Source organism: Monodon monoceros, unplaced genomic scaffold (genome assembly GCF_005190385.1).
Source record: "Monodon monoceros isolate NGI ecotype Baffin Bay Population unplaced genomic scaffold, NGI_Narwhal_1 Super_Scaffold_21, whole genome shotgun sequence".
NCBI lineage: Eukaryota > Metazoa > Chordata > Mammalia > Artiodactyla > Monodontidae > Monodon > Monodon monoceros.
In genome coordinates, this window is record NW_021703778.1 from 67,933,111 (window position 1) to 67,953,970 (window position 20,860).

Consider the following 20,860-nt stretch of genomic DNA (forward strand, 5'->3'; position numbering starts at 1 on the left):
GAAAGAAAAAACCCACATTTACAGAAAGATAGACAAGATGAAAAGGCAGAGGGCTATGTACCAGATGAAGGAACAAGATAAAACCCCAGAAAAACAACTAAATGAATGGAGACAGGCAACCTTCCAGAAAAAGAATTCAGAATAATGATAGTGAAGATGATCCAGGGCCTCAGAAAAAGAATGCAGGCAAAGATCGAGAAGATGCAAGAAATGTTTAACAAAGACCTAGAAGAATTAAAGAACAAACAAACAGATGAGCAATACAATGAATGAAATGAAAGCTTCACTAGAAGGAATCAATAGCAGAAAAACTGAGGCAGAAGAACAGATAAGTGACCTGGAAGACAGAATGGTAGAATTCACTGCTGTGGAACAGAATAAAGAAAAAAGAATGAAAAGAAATGAAAACAGCCTAAGAGACCTCTGGGACAACATTAAACAAAACAACATTCACATTATAGGGGTCCTAGAAGGAGAAGAGAGAGAAAAAGGACCGGAGAAAATATTTGAAGAGGTTATAGTCAAAAACTTCCCTAACATGGAAAAGGAAATAGCCATCCAAGTCCAGGAAGTGCAGAGAGTCCCATACAGGATAAACCCAAGGAGAAACACGCTGAGACACATAGTAATCAAATTGGCAAAAATTAAAGACAAAGAAAAATTATTGAAAGCATCAAGGGAAAAATGACAACATACAAGGGAACTCCCATAAGGTTAACAGCTGATTTCTCAGCAGAAACTCTACAAGCCAGAAGGGAGTGGCATGATATACTTAAAGTGATAAAAGGGAAGAAACTACAACCAAGATTACTCTACCTGGCAAGGATCTCATTCAGATTCGATGGAGAAATCAAAAGCTTCACAGATAAGCAAAAGCTAAGAGAATTCAGCACCACCAAACCAGCTCTACAACAAATGCTAAAGGAACTTCTCTAAGTGGGAAACACAAGAGAAGAAAAGGAACTACAAAAACAAACCCAAAACAATTAAGAAAATGGTCATAGGAACATACATATCGATAATTACCTTAAACGTGAATGGAATAAATGCTCCAGCCAAAAGACACAGGCTTGCTGAATGAATACAAAAACAAGACCCATATATATGCTGTCTACAAGAGACCCACTTCAGACCTAGGGACACATACAGACTGAAAGTGAGGGGATGGAAAAAGATATTCCATGCAAAGGGAAATCAAAAGAAAGCTGGAGTAGCAATACTCATATCAGATAAAATAGACGTTAAAATAAAGAATGTTACAAGAGACAAGGAAAGACACTACATAATGATCAAGGGTTCCATCCAAGAAGAAGATATAACAATTATAAATATATATGCACCCAACATAGGAGCACCTCAATACATAAGGCAACTGCTAACAGCTATAAAAGAGGAAATCGACAGTAACACAATAACAGTGGGGGACTTTAACACCTCACTTACACCAGTGGACAGATCTTTCAAACAGAAAATTAATAAGGAAACACAAGCTTTAAATGACACAATAGACCAGATAGATTTCATTAATATTTATAGGACATTCCATCCAAAAACAGCAGATTACAGTTTCTTCTCAAGTGCGCACGGAACATTCTCCAGGATAGATCACATCCTGGGTCACAAATCGAGCCTCAGTAAATTTAAGAAAATTGAAATCATATCAAGCGTCTTTTCTGACCACGATGCTATGAGATTAGAAATGAATTACAGGGAAAACAACGTAAAAAACACAAACACATGGAGGCTAAACAATATGTTACTAAATAACCAAGAGATCACTGAAGAAATCAAAGAGGAAATCAAAAACTACCTAGAGACAAATGACAACGAAAACACGACAATCCAAAACCTATGGGATGCAGCAAAAGCAGTTCTAAGAGGGAAGTTTATAGCTATACAAGCCTACCTCAAGAAACAAGAAAAATCTCAAATAAACAATCTAACCTTACACCTAAAGGAACTAGAAAAAGAAGAACAAACAAAACCCAAAGTTAGCAGAAGGAAAGAAATCATAAAGATCAGAGCAGAAATAAATGAAATAGAAACAAAGAAAACAATAGCAAAGCTCAATAAAACTAAAAGCTGGTTCTTTGAGAAGATAAACAAAATTGATAAACCATTAGCCAGACTCATCAAGGAAAAGAGAAAGAGGACTCAAATCAATAAAATTAGAAATGAAAAAGGAGAAGTTACAACAAACACTGCAGAAATACAAAGCATCCTAAGAGACTACTACAAGCAACTCTATGCCAATAAACTGGACAACCTGAAAGAAATGGACAAGTTCTTAGAAAGGTATAACCTTCCAAGACTGAATCAGGAAGAGATAGAAAATATGAACAAACCAATCACAAGTAATGAAATTGAAACTGTGATTAAAAATCTTCCAACAGGGCTTCCCTGGTGGCACAGTGGTTGGGAGTCCACCTGCCGATGCAGGGGACATGGGTTCGTCCCCTGGTCCGGGAAGATCCCACATGCCAGTGGAGCGGCTGGGCCCGTGAGCCATGGCCGCTGAGCCTGCGCGTCCGGAGCCTGTGCTCCACAACGGGAGAGGCCACAGTGGTGAGAGGCCCGCATACCACAAAAAAAAAAAATTCCAACAAACAAAAGTTCAGGACCAGATGGCTTCACAGGTGAATTCTATCAAACATTTAGAGAAAAGTTAACACCCATCCTTCTCAAACTCTTCCAAAAAATTGCAGAGGAAGGAACACTCCCAAACTCATTCTATGAGGCCACCATCACGCTAATACCAAAACCAGACAAAGACACCACAAAAAAAGAAAATTACAGACCAATATCACTGATGAATATAGATGCAAAAATCCTCAACAAAATACTAGCAAACAGAATCCAACAACACATTAAAATGATCATACACCATAATCAAGTGGGATTTATCCCATGACCATTCTCACCACTATTATTCAACATAGTTTTGGAAGTCCTAGCCACGGCAATCAGAGAAGAAAAAGAAATAAAAGGAATACAAATTGGAAAAGAAGAAGTAAGGCTGTCACTGTTTGCAGACGACATGATACTATACGTAGAGCATCCTAAAGATGCCACCAGAAAACTACTACAGCTAATCATTGAATTTGGTAAGGTTGCAGGATACAAAATTAATGCACAGAAATCTCTCTCACTCCTATACACTAATGATGAAATATCTGAAAGAGAAATTAAGGAAACACTCCCATTTACCACTGCAACAAAAAGAATAAAATACCTAGGAATAAACTTACCTAGGGAGACAAAAGACCTGTATGCAGAAAACTATAAGACACTGATGAAAGAAATTAAAGATGATACAAACAGAGATATACCATGTTCTTGGAGTGGAAGAATCAATATTGTGAAAATGACTATACTACCCAAAGCAATCTACAGATTCAATGCAATCCCTATCAAATTACCATTGGCATTTTTTACAGAACTAGAACAAAAAAATCTTAAAATTTGTATGGAGACACAAAAGACCCTGAATAGCCAAAGCAGTCTTGAGGGAAAAAAACGAAGTTGGAGGAATCAGACTCCCTGACTTCAGACTATACTACAAAGCTACAGTCATCAAGACAATATGGTACTGGCACAAAAACAGAAACATAGATCAATGGAACAGGATAGAAAGCCCAGAGATAAACCCACACACCTATGGTCAACTAATCTATCACAAAGGAGGCAAGGATATACAATGGAGAAAAGACAGTCTCTTCAATAAGTGGTTCTGGGAAAACTGGACAGCTACATGTAAAAGAATGAAATTAGAACACTCCCTAACACCATACACAAAAATAAACTCAAAATGGATTAGAGACCTAAATGTAAGACTGGACGCTATAAAACTCTTAGAGGAAAACATAGGAAGAACACTCTTTGACATAAATCACAGCAAGATCTTTTATGATCCACCTCCTAGAGTAATGGAAATAAAAACAAAAATAAACAAATGGGACCTAATGAAACTTAAAAGCTTTTGCACAGCAAAGGAAACTACAAACAAGACGAAAAGACACCCCTCAGAATGGGAGAAAATATTTGCAAATGAATCAACAGACAGAAGATTAATCTCCAAAATACATAAACAGCTTATGCAGCTCAGTATTAAAAAAACAACCCAATCCAAAAATGGGCAGAAGACCTAAATAGACATTTCTCCAAAGAAGACATACAGATGGCCAAGAAGCACATGAAAAGCTGCTCAACATCACTAATTATTAGAGAAATGCAAATCAAAACTACAATGAGGTATCACCTCTCACCAGTTAGAATGGGCATCATCAGAAAATCTACAAACAACAGATGCTGGAGAGGGTGTGGAGAAAAGGGAACCCTCTTGCACTGTTGGTGGGAATGTAAATTGATACAGCCACTATGGAGAACAGTATGGAGGTTCCTTAAAAAACTAAAAATAGAATTACCATATGACTCAGGAATCCCAATACGGGGCATATACCCAGAGAAAACCATAATTCAAAAAGACACATGCAGGGCTTTGCTGCTGGCGCAGTGGTTGAGAGTCCACCTGCCGTTGCAGGGAACACAGGTTCGTGCCCCGGTCCGGGAAGATCCCACATGCCGCGGAGTGGCTGGGCCCATGAGCCATGGCCGCTGAGCCTGCGCGTCCGGAGCCTGTGCTCCACAACATGAGAGGCCACAACAGTGAGAGGGCCGCGTACCGCAAAAAAAAAAAAAAAGACACATGCACCCCAATGTTCATTGCAGCACTATTTAAAATAGCCAGGACATGGAAGCAACCTAAATGCCCATTGACAGACGAATGGATAAAGATGTGGTACATATATACAATGGAATATTACTCAGCCATAAAAAGGAACGAAAATGGATCATTTGTAGAGACGTGGATGGATCTAGAGACTGTCATACAGAGTGAAGTAAGTCAGAAAGAGAAAAACAAATATCGTATATTAACGCACGTATGTGGAACCTAGAAAAATGGTACAGATGAACTGGTTTGCAGGGCAGAAATTGAGACACAGATGTAGAGAACAAACGTATGGACACCAAGCGGGGGAAGTGGTGGGGGGTGGTGGTGTGATGAATTGAGAGATTGGGATTGACATGTGTATACTAATATGTATAAAATGGATAACTAATAAGAACCTGCTGTATAAAAAAATAAAAATATAAAATTTAAAAAAAGATGTAGTGTGTATGTGTGTGTATAAAAAATATTATCTATACAATGAATAAACAAGATCCTACTGTATAGCACAGGAAACTATGTTCAGTATCCTGTGATTAAACCATAATGGAAAAGAATATGAAAAAGAATATATACATATTTGTATAACTGAATCACTTTGCCATACAGCAGAAACTAACACAACATTATAAATCAACTGTACATTGAGGGGACTTCCCTCGTGGTGCAGTGGTTAAGAGTCCACCTTCCAACGCAGGGGACACAGGTTCGATCCCTGGTCAGGGAACTAAGATCTCACATGCCGCGGAGCAACTAAGCCTGCGTGCCCAACTACTGAGCCCACGCGCCCTGGAGCCCACGCACCACAACTAGAGAGAAGTGTGTGCACTACAACAAAAGATCCCACGTGCTGCAACTAAGACCCAATGCAGACAAAAAAAAAAACCGAAAAACTATACTCCAATAAAAATTTTTTAAAAAATCAATTATATGTTAAGGAAAAAAGATTTTTTTAAACAAATTCTTTCCCAATATAGGAAGCTGGTTTAAAGGAATAATATTAATGTGGATATAAATACTTCTGTCAATGATGATTATATATTTTCTTGTATGGCTACTTGCCTCCATTTTTTAAAAAAAGTAAAAAATGATCAACTAGGCAAGAAATTTAATGAAAATAGAGCCCCTTTTTTTGATGAAGGCAGATCTTTAAAAACTATCTGAGCCCAAAGGAGGAGTTGTTCAAAAGAAAAATTGTCCCAAATCTGGTCGAGGACAGAATCTTTTTATTTTTGAATGATTTAATTCATAACCTTCTGGAAAGAAATTATGATTCCTGATTAAAATGCTCAGAAATTTTTCTGATACATTTAAGAGGATTAAGACTTATTCTGAAAAACTTAGTCACCCACCCACCCAACTGACATCAGTCAAGAGTCTTAGTGACTTTTTAATTGGACATGGTTTTTGTTTTTGTTTTAAATCTAGTCGCACAATGATTAATCACCCACCAAAAGTGAATTTCTAAACTGGGACTACCAGAAGCCCTTCCCCTTACAGCAAGATTGTAAAAAAACTTTAACTGCAGTCCTAACTAAATTGTCTGAAGTGTTCTTGTTAACAGTGGGGTCAATTGTATGCCACTTAGCTCCTCTGAAAGAATGATTACTTGCTTGTAAAGGTGAGAACAGCAAAATTCAGACAAAGTAACACACAAGGCTTATTGACCAAGTTGTTAGACATTCCTCAAACACATTATTGAGCAAGTCTCTTCAAGACAAAGCTATTCAAAGAGTGATGTGTAGGGGAATGATTAAACTTCAAGTACCTCATATAATTAAAATGAAAGGCTGGACTTTGATTTTATTCTACTCTTGGACTTTGATTTAGTCAGGGACTGAAGAAGATATTTGGTTATCCTATAACCAGGAGCAAGGGGCCAAAGATATAGAATTAAGGATTGTAAATAAGGGTCAATGACATAGAACGTTTCTAATGTTATAACTAAGAGAAAAGTGATGGGGGCTTCCCTGGTGGCGCAGTGGGTGGAAGTCCGCCTGCCGATGCAGGGGACATGGGTTCGTGCCCCGGTCCGGGAGGATCCCACATGCCGCGGAGATGGCTGGGCCTGTGAGCCGTGGCCGCTGGGCCTGCGCGTCCGGAGCCTGTGCTCTGCAACGGGAGAGGCCACAACGGTGAGAGGCCCGCATACCGCAAAAAAAAAAAAAAAAAAAAAAAAAAGTGATGGCTACAGAATGTCCTTTCTTGGAGAAAGTACATACTTTGTACCATTGTTTCACACCAGTTTCTGCCCAAACTTCCAATACCTTGCAAATGTTTCTGAAATGCTTCCAGCAAAATCTATGTCTGTTGAAAATGCATCTGATCACTGAGATGATTTTATTTCAGTATAACGATGTCTTCCCTTTGGATACCCATCTTTTTTCTCAACCACCCTACCACAGATGGAGGCATCAAGTCAAGTGCTTAAGCACCAATAATTTTGGACTAAATTGCCACACCTTTTCAGAAAATCTCCTCACTAATTCTACTATGTTTCCCTCCTCTGGGTTTAATATAAAAATTGGCCCCTAAAGGGCTTCCCTGGTGGCACAGTGGTTGAGAATCTGCCTGCCAATGCAGGGAACGCGGGTTCGAGCCCTGGTCTGGGAGGATCCCACATGCCGCGGAGCAACTGGGCCCGTGAGACACAACTACTGGGCCTGCGTGTCTGGAGCCTGTGCTCCGCAACAAGAGAGGCCGCGACAGTGAGAGGCCCGCGCACCGCTATGAAGAGTGGCCCCCGCTTGCCACAACTGGAGAGAGCCCTCGCGCAGAAATGAAGACTCAACACAGCCATAAATAAATTAATTAATTAATTTAAAAAAATTGGCCCCTAGAAGAAACATTGGTTCCAAATGTACTATAATTTAATCCCTCCCCTGTTCTTGGATATTTAGATTTTTTTTAACCTCCTTAAACAATGTTCCAGTGAACATCCTTGTACATGTATCTCTGCTGGGTTATCCTGTGTGTTATCATTTTCTTACATCACCACTTTTGGATTTCATTTCATTTTCTATGAAGTTTACTGAGAAGAGAATGTGCTGCTTTGGGGAACTTGGCAGAATTATTGTTCAAGCTGAATGATTAAATTGGCTTCTGAGTGTAAGTGATGTTTGTGAAAATGAAGGAAAGAACAAACAGTAAGCCAAGGGCTTGTCCACCCACTTGGCATCAGCTGACAGTGAATGACCCACCCCAAGGAACAGAACAGCCTGACCTGGAAATATAGAGCAGTCTCCAGCACCTCGAAGCTTTAGCAAACATCACATCTTCGATGTGGGGAGGCAGGAGGTTGAGGAGCAGGAAGATGCTTACCCTTAGGTCCCTGGAGCTTAGGGTAGGATCCTACCTGGCACTTTAACCCTGGGATCAGATTAAAGTGCCCTGAACTGAGAGGTCAAGACCCTGGACAGCTCAATGGGTGTTTCCCTACCTTGTCTTAGGAAAAGGGTTCCTCCCTTCATATTGGGTTTTACCTATTATTTATTTAGCAGAAAAGCTAACTGGTTAACCCCAGGTGAAAAACCTCCTGAGTTTAAAGGGCCTGGATTTTGTCATTACACAATTGACCCCTCGTGGTAATAATTTCTTAGATACGTTTCCTTTTTACTCCTCTTTGAAGCTTATATGGTTTGATAAGAAAAAGAGGTTCAAGGTCCAAGGCCCTATGGCTGGTCATAGCAAAGGTGAACTAGACTAGATTTTAGTTCTTCTGATACCATGGCATTCACTAATTCAGCAGTCACTAAGCATAAATAATGTATGTATTAGTTACAGTACAGACTAAGTTTCTGTAACAAAGAGATCTCAAACACAGTGCCTCAAATCATACCAAAGTTTACCTCTCTCACACATAACACTCCGGAGGTGGACAGCTCCAGGGCAGGTAGGCTGCTGTGCTCCATGAGGTCATCCAGGGAACCAGGCCCTTCTAACTTGTTGTCTGGGTCAGCAGAATTTTCCTGTAATGGGCCACATAGTAAGTATTTTAGGCTTTGCAGGCAATACAATCATTGCTACAACTGCCCATTTTTTCTAATGTAATGCAAAAGCAGCCATAAACATTACATAAGCAAATGAGCACCGCCATGTTCCAATAAAACTGTATTTACAAAAACAGGCTGCAGGTTAGATTTGGCCCATACGTTGTAATTTAATGACTCTTGCCTTTAGATGTTCTTTCCACCATCATACTCATGTTCCAGACAGAGGAAAGAAGGGATGGGTTGAAATTTCTCTTATAAAAATAGGATCCATAGATAAAAATAGTGTGGCATAGTCACACAATGGAATATTCTGAAAACAAGAATGAATGAGCCACAACTACACACAACATGGGTGAATACCACAATATACTGTTGAGCAAAGAAACCAGACGCAAAAGATTACATATCGATTGATTCCATTTACATAAAATATAAAAAGAGGCAAACTAACCTATGGTATTAAAAGTCAGGATAGTGGTTGTCTGGGGTAGTAACCAGAAGTGGACACAAGAAGACTTCTGTGTTCTCGCAATGTTCTATTTCTTGATCTAGAGGGTGTATGTTCCCACACATGGGTGTGTTCACATGTAAAAATCCACTAAACCAGATCTTAATATTTGTTTACTTTTCTGCATGTAGGTTACACTTCAATTTAAAAGTTTACATATTGCAAAAAAAAAAAAAGGAGAGAGATAGTAATTCAGAAGTAGTATACTACTCTCATCTCTTGTCCAAAACTTAGTCAAAGGACCACCCAAAACTGCAAGCGATCTGGGAAATACAGTCTCTAGCTGGGTGGCCATATGACTCTCAAATTCAGAGGATTCTTTTATAAAAAGGAGGAAGGGAAGAATGTATTCTAGGGGACAATTAGCAGGCTCTGTTACAGTCTGCGTAGCCATCACTGGTCCATGACCAGTTATCAGATCCTGCTGGGCATGACCTGTGGCAATCCCCTGACAATAAAGTTTCCTGGTTAGCCCACTGGCTGCCCCGCTACTGTTCTATGGGAACGCCGTCCTTCTCTGTAGTTCTCCATGTTGTCTGAATTTACTCTCTGGCAGGTTATTTGTCCATTATACTTGATAGCCACATCTTTTTGTCCTTCTTCCCTTTTTCCTTTTTATCTGCTTGGAACTTGGACATCATGGCAGGGGCTGCATTAGCCTTCTTGGGACCATGAGGGAATTCTCAGAAATCAGCACTGATTTCTTTGAGCTTTTGACATCAGTAACTGTCTACTTCTGAACTTCTTTATAAAAAAAAAAAAAATTATTTATTTATTTATTTAGCCTGCACCAGGTCTTAGTTGTGGCATGCGGGATCTTCGTTGAGGCCTGTGGGATCTTTTTTCTTTTTTAGTTGCAGTATGCAGGCTTCTTAGTTGTGGCATGTGAACTCTTAGTTTTGCCATGCATGTGGGATCTAGTTCCCTGACAAGGGATGGTACCTGGGCCCCCTGCACTGGGAGTGTGGAGTCTTACCCACTGGGCCAGCAGGGAAGTCCCTACCTCTGAAATTCTTATATGAAAAAATAAACCCTATGTATTTTAACCATTGAAATTGGGTCTTTGTTACCCAGAACCAATCACAAGTCTTAACTGATATGGAAGGTTTCCCTGACAGGATGATATTTAAACTGAGATTAGAAGGATTATGAGGCGGTAGATTTAGAATAGTAGGGGAAAGTCCAAAGCTCTTTCTACTCCATTCCACTACTAATTGCCCAGGGAGGGAGACAAGGAACTTGAGAGGTCAAGAAAGGAGAGTCCAAGGTAGGATTGATTTGTCCAGAAGTGATATTTGAAGCTATGAGGAAGGGAGGGGTTGGTAATGTTCTCTCATCTCTGTGTTTCCTTCATGGCCCTTATCACACAGCAATCAACTACGTGATCCCTGGTGTGACCACCTTTGTGACTCCCATGAGACTGCAGTCTCCATGAAGTCAGGGACAATGACTGTGATTGCTCATCAGTAGCATAATCCTGGCACAGAGCAGACACGGAATAATAGTTATTGGATGACCTATAGCAGAGAGAACTAAAGTAAGAGGAGGAAGAAAAGAGAAACAGGTAGAAGAGTGGAAAACCTTGGATGGGGCAGGCGCCTCTTGAAGGGGACACAATCCCCCTTAAGAGCCCAGTGACACTCCCCCAGGGCAGACTGGGAGGATTGTAGTCAAGGGGTCACTTTAGGGACCCACACTGGCATGGCTATCCAGCTCACAGCCTTTCTCTCTTGGCTACTCAATGGGTATGAGATTTGAGCTAGCATCCATAGTACTTCACCCTTGGCCATAACAACTGATCCAAAACGTGGGTATGTGACCCAGGCCAGCACAATTAGGGTCCTGTCCCAGGAACTGCCAAACTGGAGTTGAGAAGAGGGACTCCTTCCTCCTCTAGCTGTAAGGGTGTGAGCCTGGATTTCCTGCGGTCTGGTCCAGCTACCAGGAGATGGCCAGCCTGTGGGAATGAGCCTGATACCCAGAGAGAAGCAGGAAGAGACCTAGAGAGAAAGACTCCTGGTTCCAGCTATCCGTAAGGACAGCTCCACTCTGCGCTTCCCAGTTATATGAGCCAATGAATTCCTTTCGAATTCCTTTTGTGCTTGAGAGAGTTAGAGTTCCTTTCTTCCGAAATCCTTCAGCTGCCTTTCTCTCCAAAATGTACCCTGAATCTGACCACTTCTCCCCATCTTTGCTGTCATTATCCTGGTCCAAACCACCACTGTCTCTTGCCTGGATGAATGCAAGAGCCTCCCAATGTCTCCCATCTCCTCTCTCGCTCCCTTACAAACCATTCCCCACCCAGCAGGCCAAGTGATCTTGGATAAATGTCAGTCAGATCATGTCACCTCCAGTGGCTTCTCTCTACATCCATACTCCTTATTCTGTTTTACTGCACGTTCTGTTTCTGTCTAGCCTCCAACTTTATCCCATGCCACCTCCCCATATCACTGTGCTTCAACTACGTTGCCCTTTTTTTTTTGTTTCTCAAACTAATTAAGCTCATTATTTCTTCAGTGCCTTTTCACTTGCCTCCTCAGGTCTTTGCATAGTTAATTCTTTGTCATTCAGTTTTAGTAAAGTAATATAGTAATCACAGCCCCCCATCTATTTCTGCATCATTTCGTTGTTTAAATTATCCACAGAAATTGTCACTAGCTGAAATTATCTTATTTATGTTTTACTTACTTTTTTGTTGCCTGTCTGTCCCCTAGAGTATGAGCTTCAGGAGACCAGGGTCCTTGCCTGTCTTGTTTACCTTGTGTCCACACAGTTGGCGTTCAAGTAATATTTATTGAATGAATGAGTTGCGAAACGATGAGAAGCTGGAGTCCATTCCGGCCCTAGGTTCCCTGTTGCATCTCCTTTTCTCTGTCGTTGACACCGTTGACCAATATTAACTCGTAGAGGAGCTTGCACCTGTCATGTGACTTCATTCAACCTGCTTCCTCATTTGGGAAATGGGAACCCTACTCCTTACTGAGCCAACTCCAAGGGATGCTGGAGATGCAAGGAGCCTGGGGGGCGGGGGTAGAAAAGCCCACTGATGATCAGAATTGAATACATGTGGCCTGGCTGGGGGAGCACCTCACTCCTGCTTCCCCACCAAACCCTTCCCACTCAACTCTGTTCAACCTGGCCCGCTTCCTCCTCTCTGGGTCACTCACACAGCCTCATGTGCCTTGCCTTCCCCACCCCTGACCCTCCAAAGGTCTTATTTTATAGCTTCTTGTGAGGAATTCACAGGAGGCCATGACCCTCACTGGGAGAAAGCAGAGGCTGTAAAAGGCCAGGCTTAGCTCCCTGCTCCGTGGTTAAACATTGATAATACCAGGAAATACAGGCCTGGAGTGGGCACACCACACAGCCCCCTGCAGTGACGCGACCTTCAGATGGAGGGTCCTCCCCAGCCCATTCCCCTGGGCTGGCAAGAGGGTCTGGATGTTTTCTTTTTACTTGAGGCCAACAGACAAGAAGGAGAGCGCTGGGCTCCTGGTTCTTGCTGATTGTGAAAGTCAGGTGGAGCCTGTTTGCCATCTGAGACCTCTCATTGAAGAGGTCAGTCACCCCCAAGTGACAGAGAAGTCTCCGGGCGTGTGCTAAATGCAGAGCTACCAGATGGGCCTGGCTGCCCCAGGCTCTGCAGCGCTGCCCACTAGGTGACAGCTGTGCAAAAGCTCAGGTGCAAAGACCATCGGTATTGCCCAGAAAGGAGGAAGAGGAACAGAGAAATCGGTGCTGCTCGCAACAGCAGATCAGACAAGTCCTCGGAACCCAGGACCCAGGGTGAGTGTCTTCAACCTTCCATGGGGATGGGTGGCCCAGGTTCTTTGGCAGGAATCACTGTCCGATGACAGATGGTTAAGCCCTGTTTAAAATGCAGAAATCTCCTGGAGGGGCCTAAGGAGACATGACAACTAAATGCAATATGATATCCTGGATGGGAACCTGGAGCAGCAAAAAGACATTCATGGAAAAATGAAATGCAAATAAATCATGAAGTTTAGTTAATAATTTTTAAAAAGCAGAGATATTAATACCATGCTCACTCTAGAAGAAAATTGGATAAGTGCTCTGAGAGAACTGTGTCCTTTGTTTCTGTGGCATCTAACACAGTCAGGGAGGGCTGACTTGTATCCATCTTACCATTTTGTTTGTTTCATTTGTTGGTATATTTTTATTATAACAATATTATACATGTTTAAAACACACATTCCACTGTGGACATCAGCCCACATGCAAATGTGTACACTTATCTGATTGGTTCCAGTATCGCACTATCTTGATTACTGTAGTTTTAAAGTGAGTTTTGAAGTTGGGAAGCATCAGTCCTCTGACTTTGTTCTTCTCCTTCAAGATTGTGTTGACTATTCTGGGTCTTTTACCTCTCCATATAAACTTTAAATCCAGTCTGTCAATATCCATAAAATAACTTGCTGGGATTTTGACTGGGGTTGCACTGTATCTATAGATCAAATTGGTAAGAACTGACATCTTGATTAGTTCCACTAATTAAACATCCAAAATTGGAATTGTCTCAAAAGGTATAAATACAATATATACATACTTTTTTTATTGAGGTATAGTTTATTTACAATATTATATGTTTCAGGTGTATAACATAGTGATTCATAATTTTTTAGTGTTATACTCCATTTATAGTTATTATAAACTATTCCCTGTACTGTGCAGTATATCCTTGTAGCTTATTTATTTTATACATAGTAGTTTGTACCTCTTAATCCCCTACCCCGATATATTGCCCCTCCCCCTTCCCTCTTCCCACTGGTAACCACTAGTTTGTTCTCTATATCTTTGAGTCTGTTTCTTTTTTGTTATATTCACTATTTCTTTTCTGTTTTATTTTTTAGATTCCACATATAAGTGATATCATACAGTATTTGTCTTTCTTATGACTTATTTCACTGATTTGTCTTTCTTGTGACTTATTTCACTTAGCATAATACCCTTCAAGTCCATCCATGTTGCTGCAAATGGCAAAATTTCATTTTTTGTGGCTGAGTAGTATTCCATTATATATATATACCATATCTTCTTTATCCATTCACCAGTTGATGGACACTTAGGTTGCTTCCATATCTTGGCTATTGTAAATAATGCTGCTGTGAATATTGGGTTGCATCTATCTTTTCTTTTTGAAAAATAAATAAATAAATTTATTTATTTATTAAATTATGGCTGCGTTGGGTCTTCGTTGCTGCGCTCGGGCTTTCTCTAGTTGCGGTGAGTGGGGGCTGCTCTTCGTTGCGGTGCACGGGCTTCTCATTGCGGTGGCTTCTCTTGTTGTGGAGCATGGGCTTTAGGTGCGCGGGCTTCAGTAGTTGTGGCACGTGGGCTCAGTAGTTGTGGCTTGCGGGCTCTAGAGTGCAGTAGTTGTGGCACGTGGGCTTAGCTGCTCCATGGCATGTGGGATCTTCCCCGACCAGGGCTCGAACCCGTGTCCTCTGCATTGGCAGGGGGATTCTTAACCACTGCGTCACCAGGGAAGTCCCTGCATCTATCTTTTCGAATTTGTGTTTTCGTTTTCTTTGGATAGTATATACATACGTTTAAAATACATACAAATACACAAAATATATATTTAGAATATACATACAAAATACATACATTTAAAAAATGTAATTACATGTATTGCTTTCACGAAGGTAGTATGTGCTCACAAGAAATGTATACAATACAAAGTGTTCAAAGTGGATGTCCCATGGGTCTAGGCCCCATCCCACTTCCCCAAAGGGAGTTGGTGTTTGGTGTCTTGACCTCCATGCTCTTTTCTCTGTGGGTATTCCGGGGGGCTCTGCATATGCAACAGGGGCCTGTGGCCAATGTTACTAATTGATCCAGGTACTCCTGCATCTGAGACTGGACAGAAACTCACAGCCCTTCTTAGCAAGTGCTCTGGACAGTTGGGGCTGGAACACAAGATCACATCGATTCGCCACTCCTGTAACTTTGTTTTTCCATTATTCAGTATATATATTATATCTTTCAAATGAGTAAGTAGGTAGTAGGCATCTGAGTCCCTGAAAGTCTAAAAAAAAGTCTTTCTTTCCCCCTGACTTCCATCTCTCTCTTGACACATGAATGATCATTCATATAGGAAAAACTCAGCTCAATATTATATTGGTGTCAAAATATTTTCCCTCAAAAAGTCTGTAGATGTTTCTTCAGTTTTCTCAGAGCTGGAGAGTTGGAGAAAACTCTTGATGGCAATCTTTTTATTAGTACCTTGTTCTTCTGTTTGGCTGTTTGCCATCCATTTGTTTTCGGATGTTCCTGGCTGAGCCTCCAAAGGCTATTTTGGAGTGGAAGGCAGTGTCAGAGCGGGGGGACTTGAGATGGCCTCTGGCCTCTCTTGTTCTCTCTTTGCCTCATTGTCTTTTTAGCCCTATGACATGATTTCATGATTGGTCTGTTCAAAACCCTTCTCCTGTTTTATTTCTTTACTTGGATCTCCATTTCTGTTACCTTTTTCTCCTCCCCACCCCCAGTGATAATTATCCTAATGTGTTGAATGTGTCTTTTTAAAAACGTGTTTTTGTAAAATGTGTGTTGTTGTTTTGTGTGCATATGTGAATTTTCATAAACGGTGTGGCATGCCCCCTTATGATCCTCAGGGATACTTTCTTTGAGATATAAATACACTCAGGAGTAGAACTGCTGGGTCATGTGTACACTTACTTTGACTAATTTGCTCCCTAGATGGCTGCCCCAGTCTACACGCCCTGGCAGTGCCTAAGGCTATAGCCCCAGAGCCCCGCCAACACATAGCATTATCTACCTTCCAAACTATGCCAATCTAACAGATGTCAAGTGGTGTTTCATTTTGTTTTAATTTTCATTCTTGTTATTGCCAAAGAGTTTATTTTCATATTCTTGCTAGCCTTTTGGGTTTCCTATTTTGTAAACTGCCTGTTTATATCCTTTACACATTTATTAGGATTCTAGTCTTTTTCTTCTTAATTTGCGAGAATTCTTTGTATATTCTAGATATCAGTTTCTCCTTGGAGAATGGGAGTCCCCTGCAAGAGTCCCACAGCCCATCAGTGGCTCAGTCCTCCTCACTCCCAGGTCTTCCCCACACATGATGAGTTTTCATAAAGATCTGAGTGACTCCCACTTCTATGGTCTCTGCTTCTCCAGGCCCCACCTGTTCCGGGAGTTCCAGCTGTTTTGGTCTGAGGAGAGCTGGGTTTGGGCAGGGAGGGGAGAGTAAACTGGGGTGGGATACCCAGTCATGCTCTCTGCTTTGTCTCCAGCAGGCTTTGGGGCTTTGCAAAGAGCCAGAACCTAGGAGGCCAGGAGAGCACCTGGGGGCGAAGGGGCCTAAGGAATTTGTTGTCAGAAACATATCCCAACCAGGAGCAGTGGCATGGGCTACAATGAGGAGCTTACTGGAGCCCCACCTGGCACCGAGGTGCCTCAGGAGCTGCTGGAAGAAATGCTTTGGTTTTTTCGTGTAGAAGATGGTAAGTGGTGGACACAACACAAAGAGAGGAATCTGGTTGAAGCCCCCTTCATGGTCCCCTCCTCTGCAGCAGACTGCACGTTTCCTCTAAGCCAGGGACTGAGGCTGAGGGGTCTCACTACCCAGAGGGGTCTGGCTAAATTGCACCCTCCTCTTCTCAGGGCTGGCCACTCATTTACTCATCCATCCTGTCATTCACAAATATTTATTAAGTTCCTTCTGTGCACCAGGCACTGTTCTCAGCACTGGGGTTACAGAAGGGAAAAAACAAAAATCTCCGCCCTCATGGAGCATACCTGCTAGTGAAAGAGACAGAAAATCAACAAATGACTAAAATGCATGGTATGCTGGCGATGCATAATACGGAGAAAAACTAAGCGGAGAAAGGGAATAGCAGGTGTGCTGCAGGGAACATAATGTGGTCAAGGAAGGCCTCCCTAAGAAGGGGGTGTTTGAGTAAAGCTTGCAGGAGGTGAAGGAATTAGCCATGCAGATTATGTGGGGGAAGAACATTCCTGGTAGAGGGAACAGCAAACACAAAAGCTCTGAAGCTAGATCCTGCCTCACTTGGGTACAGTGTGGACCAATCTTGATTATCCAAATTCAGATTAGCCACTTCACACATTGTCTGTGGGCAATGTGTTGAATCCAATTTAACTGCCACCCCTTCTTTCTTTCCTCCTTCCCTCCTTCCCTCCCTCCCTCCCTTCCTTCCTTCCTTCCTTTTCCCCTTGTACTGCACTTGGCTAGCTCCTAGCAAAACTCTGAAGACTGTGAAGTTTATCTTCACCCACACTCCTCCTTTGCCCACTATTATTACCCAGCTGCAGTGCTGTCTCCCCCAGGTAGATGAGAGCTTCTTCAGAGCAGAGATCTTATCTCCCTCTCCCCGCCCAACACTGGACTGGGAGTTCCCGCAGGGCAGGGGGCTCATTTTCAGCTTAGAGTCTCTCTACGATACCTGGCCCACAGCACAGGAAGGTTGATGCTGTGAGCTGGTCTGTTAGGGGCCTGAAGGGCACCCAGCCTCTCCTCAAGGCTCTGTCCTGTGTGTCCCTCCCCAGCAACTCCTTGGAATAGTTCCATGTTTGCCCTGGTGGCCGTGGTGGTCGTGATAAGCATTGTCTTCTTGGGAAGGAACACCCAGGCAAACAGGTGAGGAGCTGGTCTGGGGGTGGTCTCTGGAGGGGGTGGGCCCTGCCCTCCCAAAGGAAACCTAGAGAAGGGTCATCTAGGAGCCTTGGCTGTCCACCCTTTGGGACAGCAAAAAGCATCCTTTAGGGTCCTTTGAGAACCCAAAGCTGCTGAAAAACTGGCAACTGTCCCTGATGACCACTCCTTGGCCCTGGCCAGCAAACAGGGCACGGGCTGGTGGTGTATCTCAGAAGTCAGGATCTCTGGCTCTGGAGTCACACAACCTGGGTTCAAATTCCAGTTCTGCCACTCAGTAGCTGGGCAAGACGCTCAGTATCTCCAAGCCAGCTTCTTCTTCTATAAATGGCAGTAATAACGGATCCCCTCCTCCTAGGATTGTGGCGAGTGCACAGTGGGGGCTTTTGCAGAGTTAGGGCTGTTCTTAAAGGGGAAAGCCTTGTGCTGCTCCAAGGCCAAATGCAGGGCACGGAAAGAGACCTAAGGTCAGTCGGTGTTCCTGGGGTAATTTTGACATCTTTATAACAACAGTACTCCTTAACCCTGGATACACAACCAAATCACCTGAGGAGGAACATTAAAAACACAGAAATCTGTACCTCGCCTTGGAGATTCTGACACAAAGGGTGGGACCTGGGCATTGGCATTTTGTTAAACTCTCTGGATGATTCCAGGGCTAACTTCTGAGAGCTCCTTGAAGGCAGGGACCACATTTCACTCAATTTTGTTTCCCCAAGCAACTGGCACAAAGTCTGGCTCTAGAAGTTATTCAATAAATGCTTGGTTCACTCATTCCCATTCATTCAATAATTACTACAGCCCTAGTAACTAGCAGTAACTTTGAAACAATAATAATGAGAATCTCTCCCTCAGATCTGTATCATGTTTTACAATTTTAAAGGCACCTTCACATTCTCTCACTTGATCAAGACAGCCCTGTAAGGTGGGGTTGGCACAAATTACCTATTCCCACTGTACAGAATAAGGTCACTGAGGATCCATGGAAGGGTTGGCCTAACCTTCCTATAGCTCTTCCTTCTGTGCTATATTTTATGTCATCTATGAATCCTCCTCACAGTTCTGCTGTAAAGCCAGAAAGAAATAACCCAGTGCCCTTTGCTCACATTGTTAACTAGTCGTTATGAACTGCTATGGCCCAGTCATCATTCGTTCCACAGAATAAGCTGAGCACCTGCCCTGCGCTAAGCTCCGCACTGAGAGCGGGGGCTGCGGGGCTGGGCAAGATAGATTCAGCCCTGGTCTTATGCAGTTTACAGTTTGGTGGGGAGATAATTGTAGTTTAGAGTGACGGGTGGCGACTGTGGGACATACAGAGTATTGTGGGAGCACAGAGATGGGATCTGGGGCCTGCGGGGCAAAAAGAGAGCGAGGGTGGGCTATGGAAGCCTTCCAGACCAAGGGACAGCACACACCAAGCTCGAGGAGGGAGGAGGAGGGCCCGTGAGACTGCAGTGTGGAGTGTGGGGAGGGCAGGGGGAGAAGGAGGCCAAGAGGCAGCAGAGCCCAGAGTGAACAGGCCCTGGGGGCCATCCTAAGGAGTTCAGGTTCTAGCCCATGGGCATTGGGGAGCCAAAGAAGAGCTCTGCACAGGGACATGAACGGCTTATGTTTTAGCAAGATCAGTCTGGATGCAGGATATAAAAAGACCCAGAGGGTATAGCCTCTAAGAAGGTGACCTTTCCTCTCTCACCCTGTCAGGAAGCATCCCCCTCGACAAGGTCACTTCAGAGACAAGGCAGGTGTCCTCAGAAGCAGCAGACACGGAGATGCTCCCCCGTGGCCCAAGCAGATTGGGCGGTCGGCTCTAACCACAGCCGGGTCCCTCTACTATGGCCAGGAAACCTAGACGTGGATACTTTGAGTAGGACCACCTCAGAGGGGAGACATTTGGGAAGGTTATTGGAAGGAAGACTGGATCTTGAATGCCAGGTTAAGGAAGTGGGAGTGGGGAGCCACGGACGGCGCTTGAGCTGGGGAGTGGTGTGTACGCACAGGGACTTTAGAATCATGATTTGGCGTGTGTAGGCCAGTTTGGAGAAGTGAGCACCTAGCGGCAGGAAGATTAGTTAGGAATTTCCTGAGGTAGCTCGTCTAGAGATGGGGTGGAGTGAGGGTGGGGATGGGGTGTGGGGTGACAAGGACCTGCACTAAGTAGGACGACAGCCCTGCGATGAGAAAATGTGGTTTGGTGAAAAGAACACGGGACTCAGGGTCAGGAAACTTAAACGCACGTCCCAGGCATGTGCTCCTTTGGCCCTCTGAGCCACATTACATCACCTGTAAGGGGAGCAATAGTAGTTGAGCTCACAGGTGGCGCTGAGGATTTGGTAAGGTGACACACAGACAAGTGTAAGATGTTTCTCTGCCAAAAACCATGGCACCATCTCGGCTTCTCCCGCAACTGTTCCCAGAACTGGGTACTGGATTTCTACCTCAAACTCACTAACCCACCTGGGAGACCCAGTCCTGCCCCAAACACTCGGTACCCCAACTCAGGGAACTCACATTCCATAGTGTTTTCTCTCCTCCCAGAAATCAAAAGAGGCTGCCACCAGAAAAACAAACTCCAGAAGTCCTGTACTTGGCCGAGGCCAGAAACAAAGATGACAACAACCTGACCATCCTAAGAGAGACTTTGCTCTCAGAAAAGCCAAAGTTGGCCCAGGTGGAAGTGGACGTAAAAGACAGTGATGTGCCGCCAGTCATTCTTCCGGACCCCTGAGAATCTGAGAGCTAGTTAGGGTGCAGGGCAGTGCCCCCGTGGTGTTAGCAGACAGTGAGTGAACTGCAATCAAACTAAAACCCTGTTAGGAAAAAAACGAACAAAACCTTTTTATTAAAATGCTTCTGGATGTGGGCAGTTGGAATTGCATAGTCTGTTCAACTGGCAGTGGTCCACACACAAGCGGCTTGAAACAAAAGTGCAAAATCCAGAGCCAGCCTGTGGGTCAGGAAGCCTGGCCAGGACTCCT

The 20,860-nt window shown here is 43.3% G+C and overlaps 1 protein-coding gene across 1 annotated transcript; it reads left to right on the forward strand.

Moving 5' to 3' along the window:
• Positions 1–14,908: 14,908 nt before the first annotated feature.
• SLC51B (solute carrier family 51 beta subunit) lies at positions 14,909–20,690 on the forward strand. The gene is made up of 3 exons (XM_029237861.1): positions 14,909–16,716; positions 17,780–17,870; positions 20,421–20,690. The coding sequence occupies exons 1-3, from the start codon at positions 16,620–16,622 to the stop codon at positions 20,608–20,610; spliced, it is 378 nt and encodes a 125-aa protein (XP_029093694.1). The 5' UTR covers positions 14,909–16,619; the 3' UTR covers positions 20,611–20,690.
• Positions 20,691–20,860: the final 170 nt, after the last annotated feature.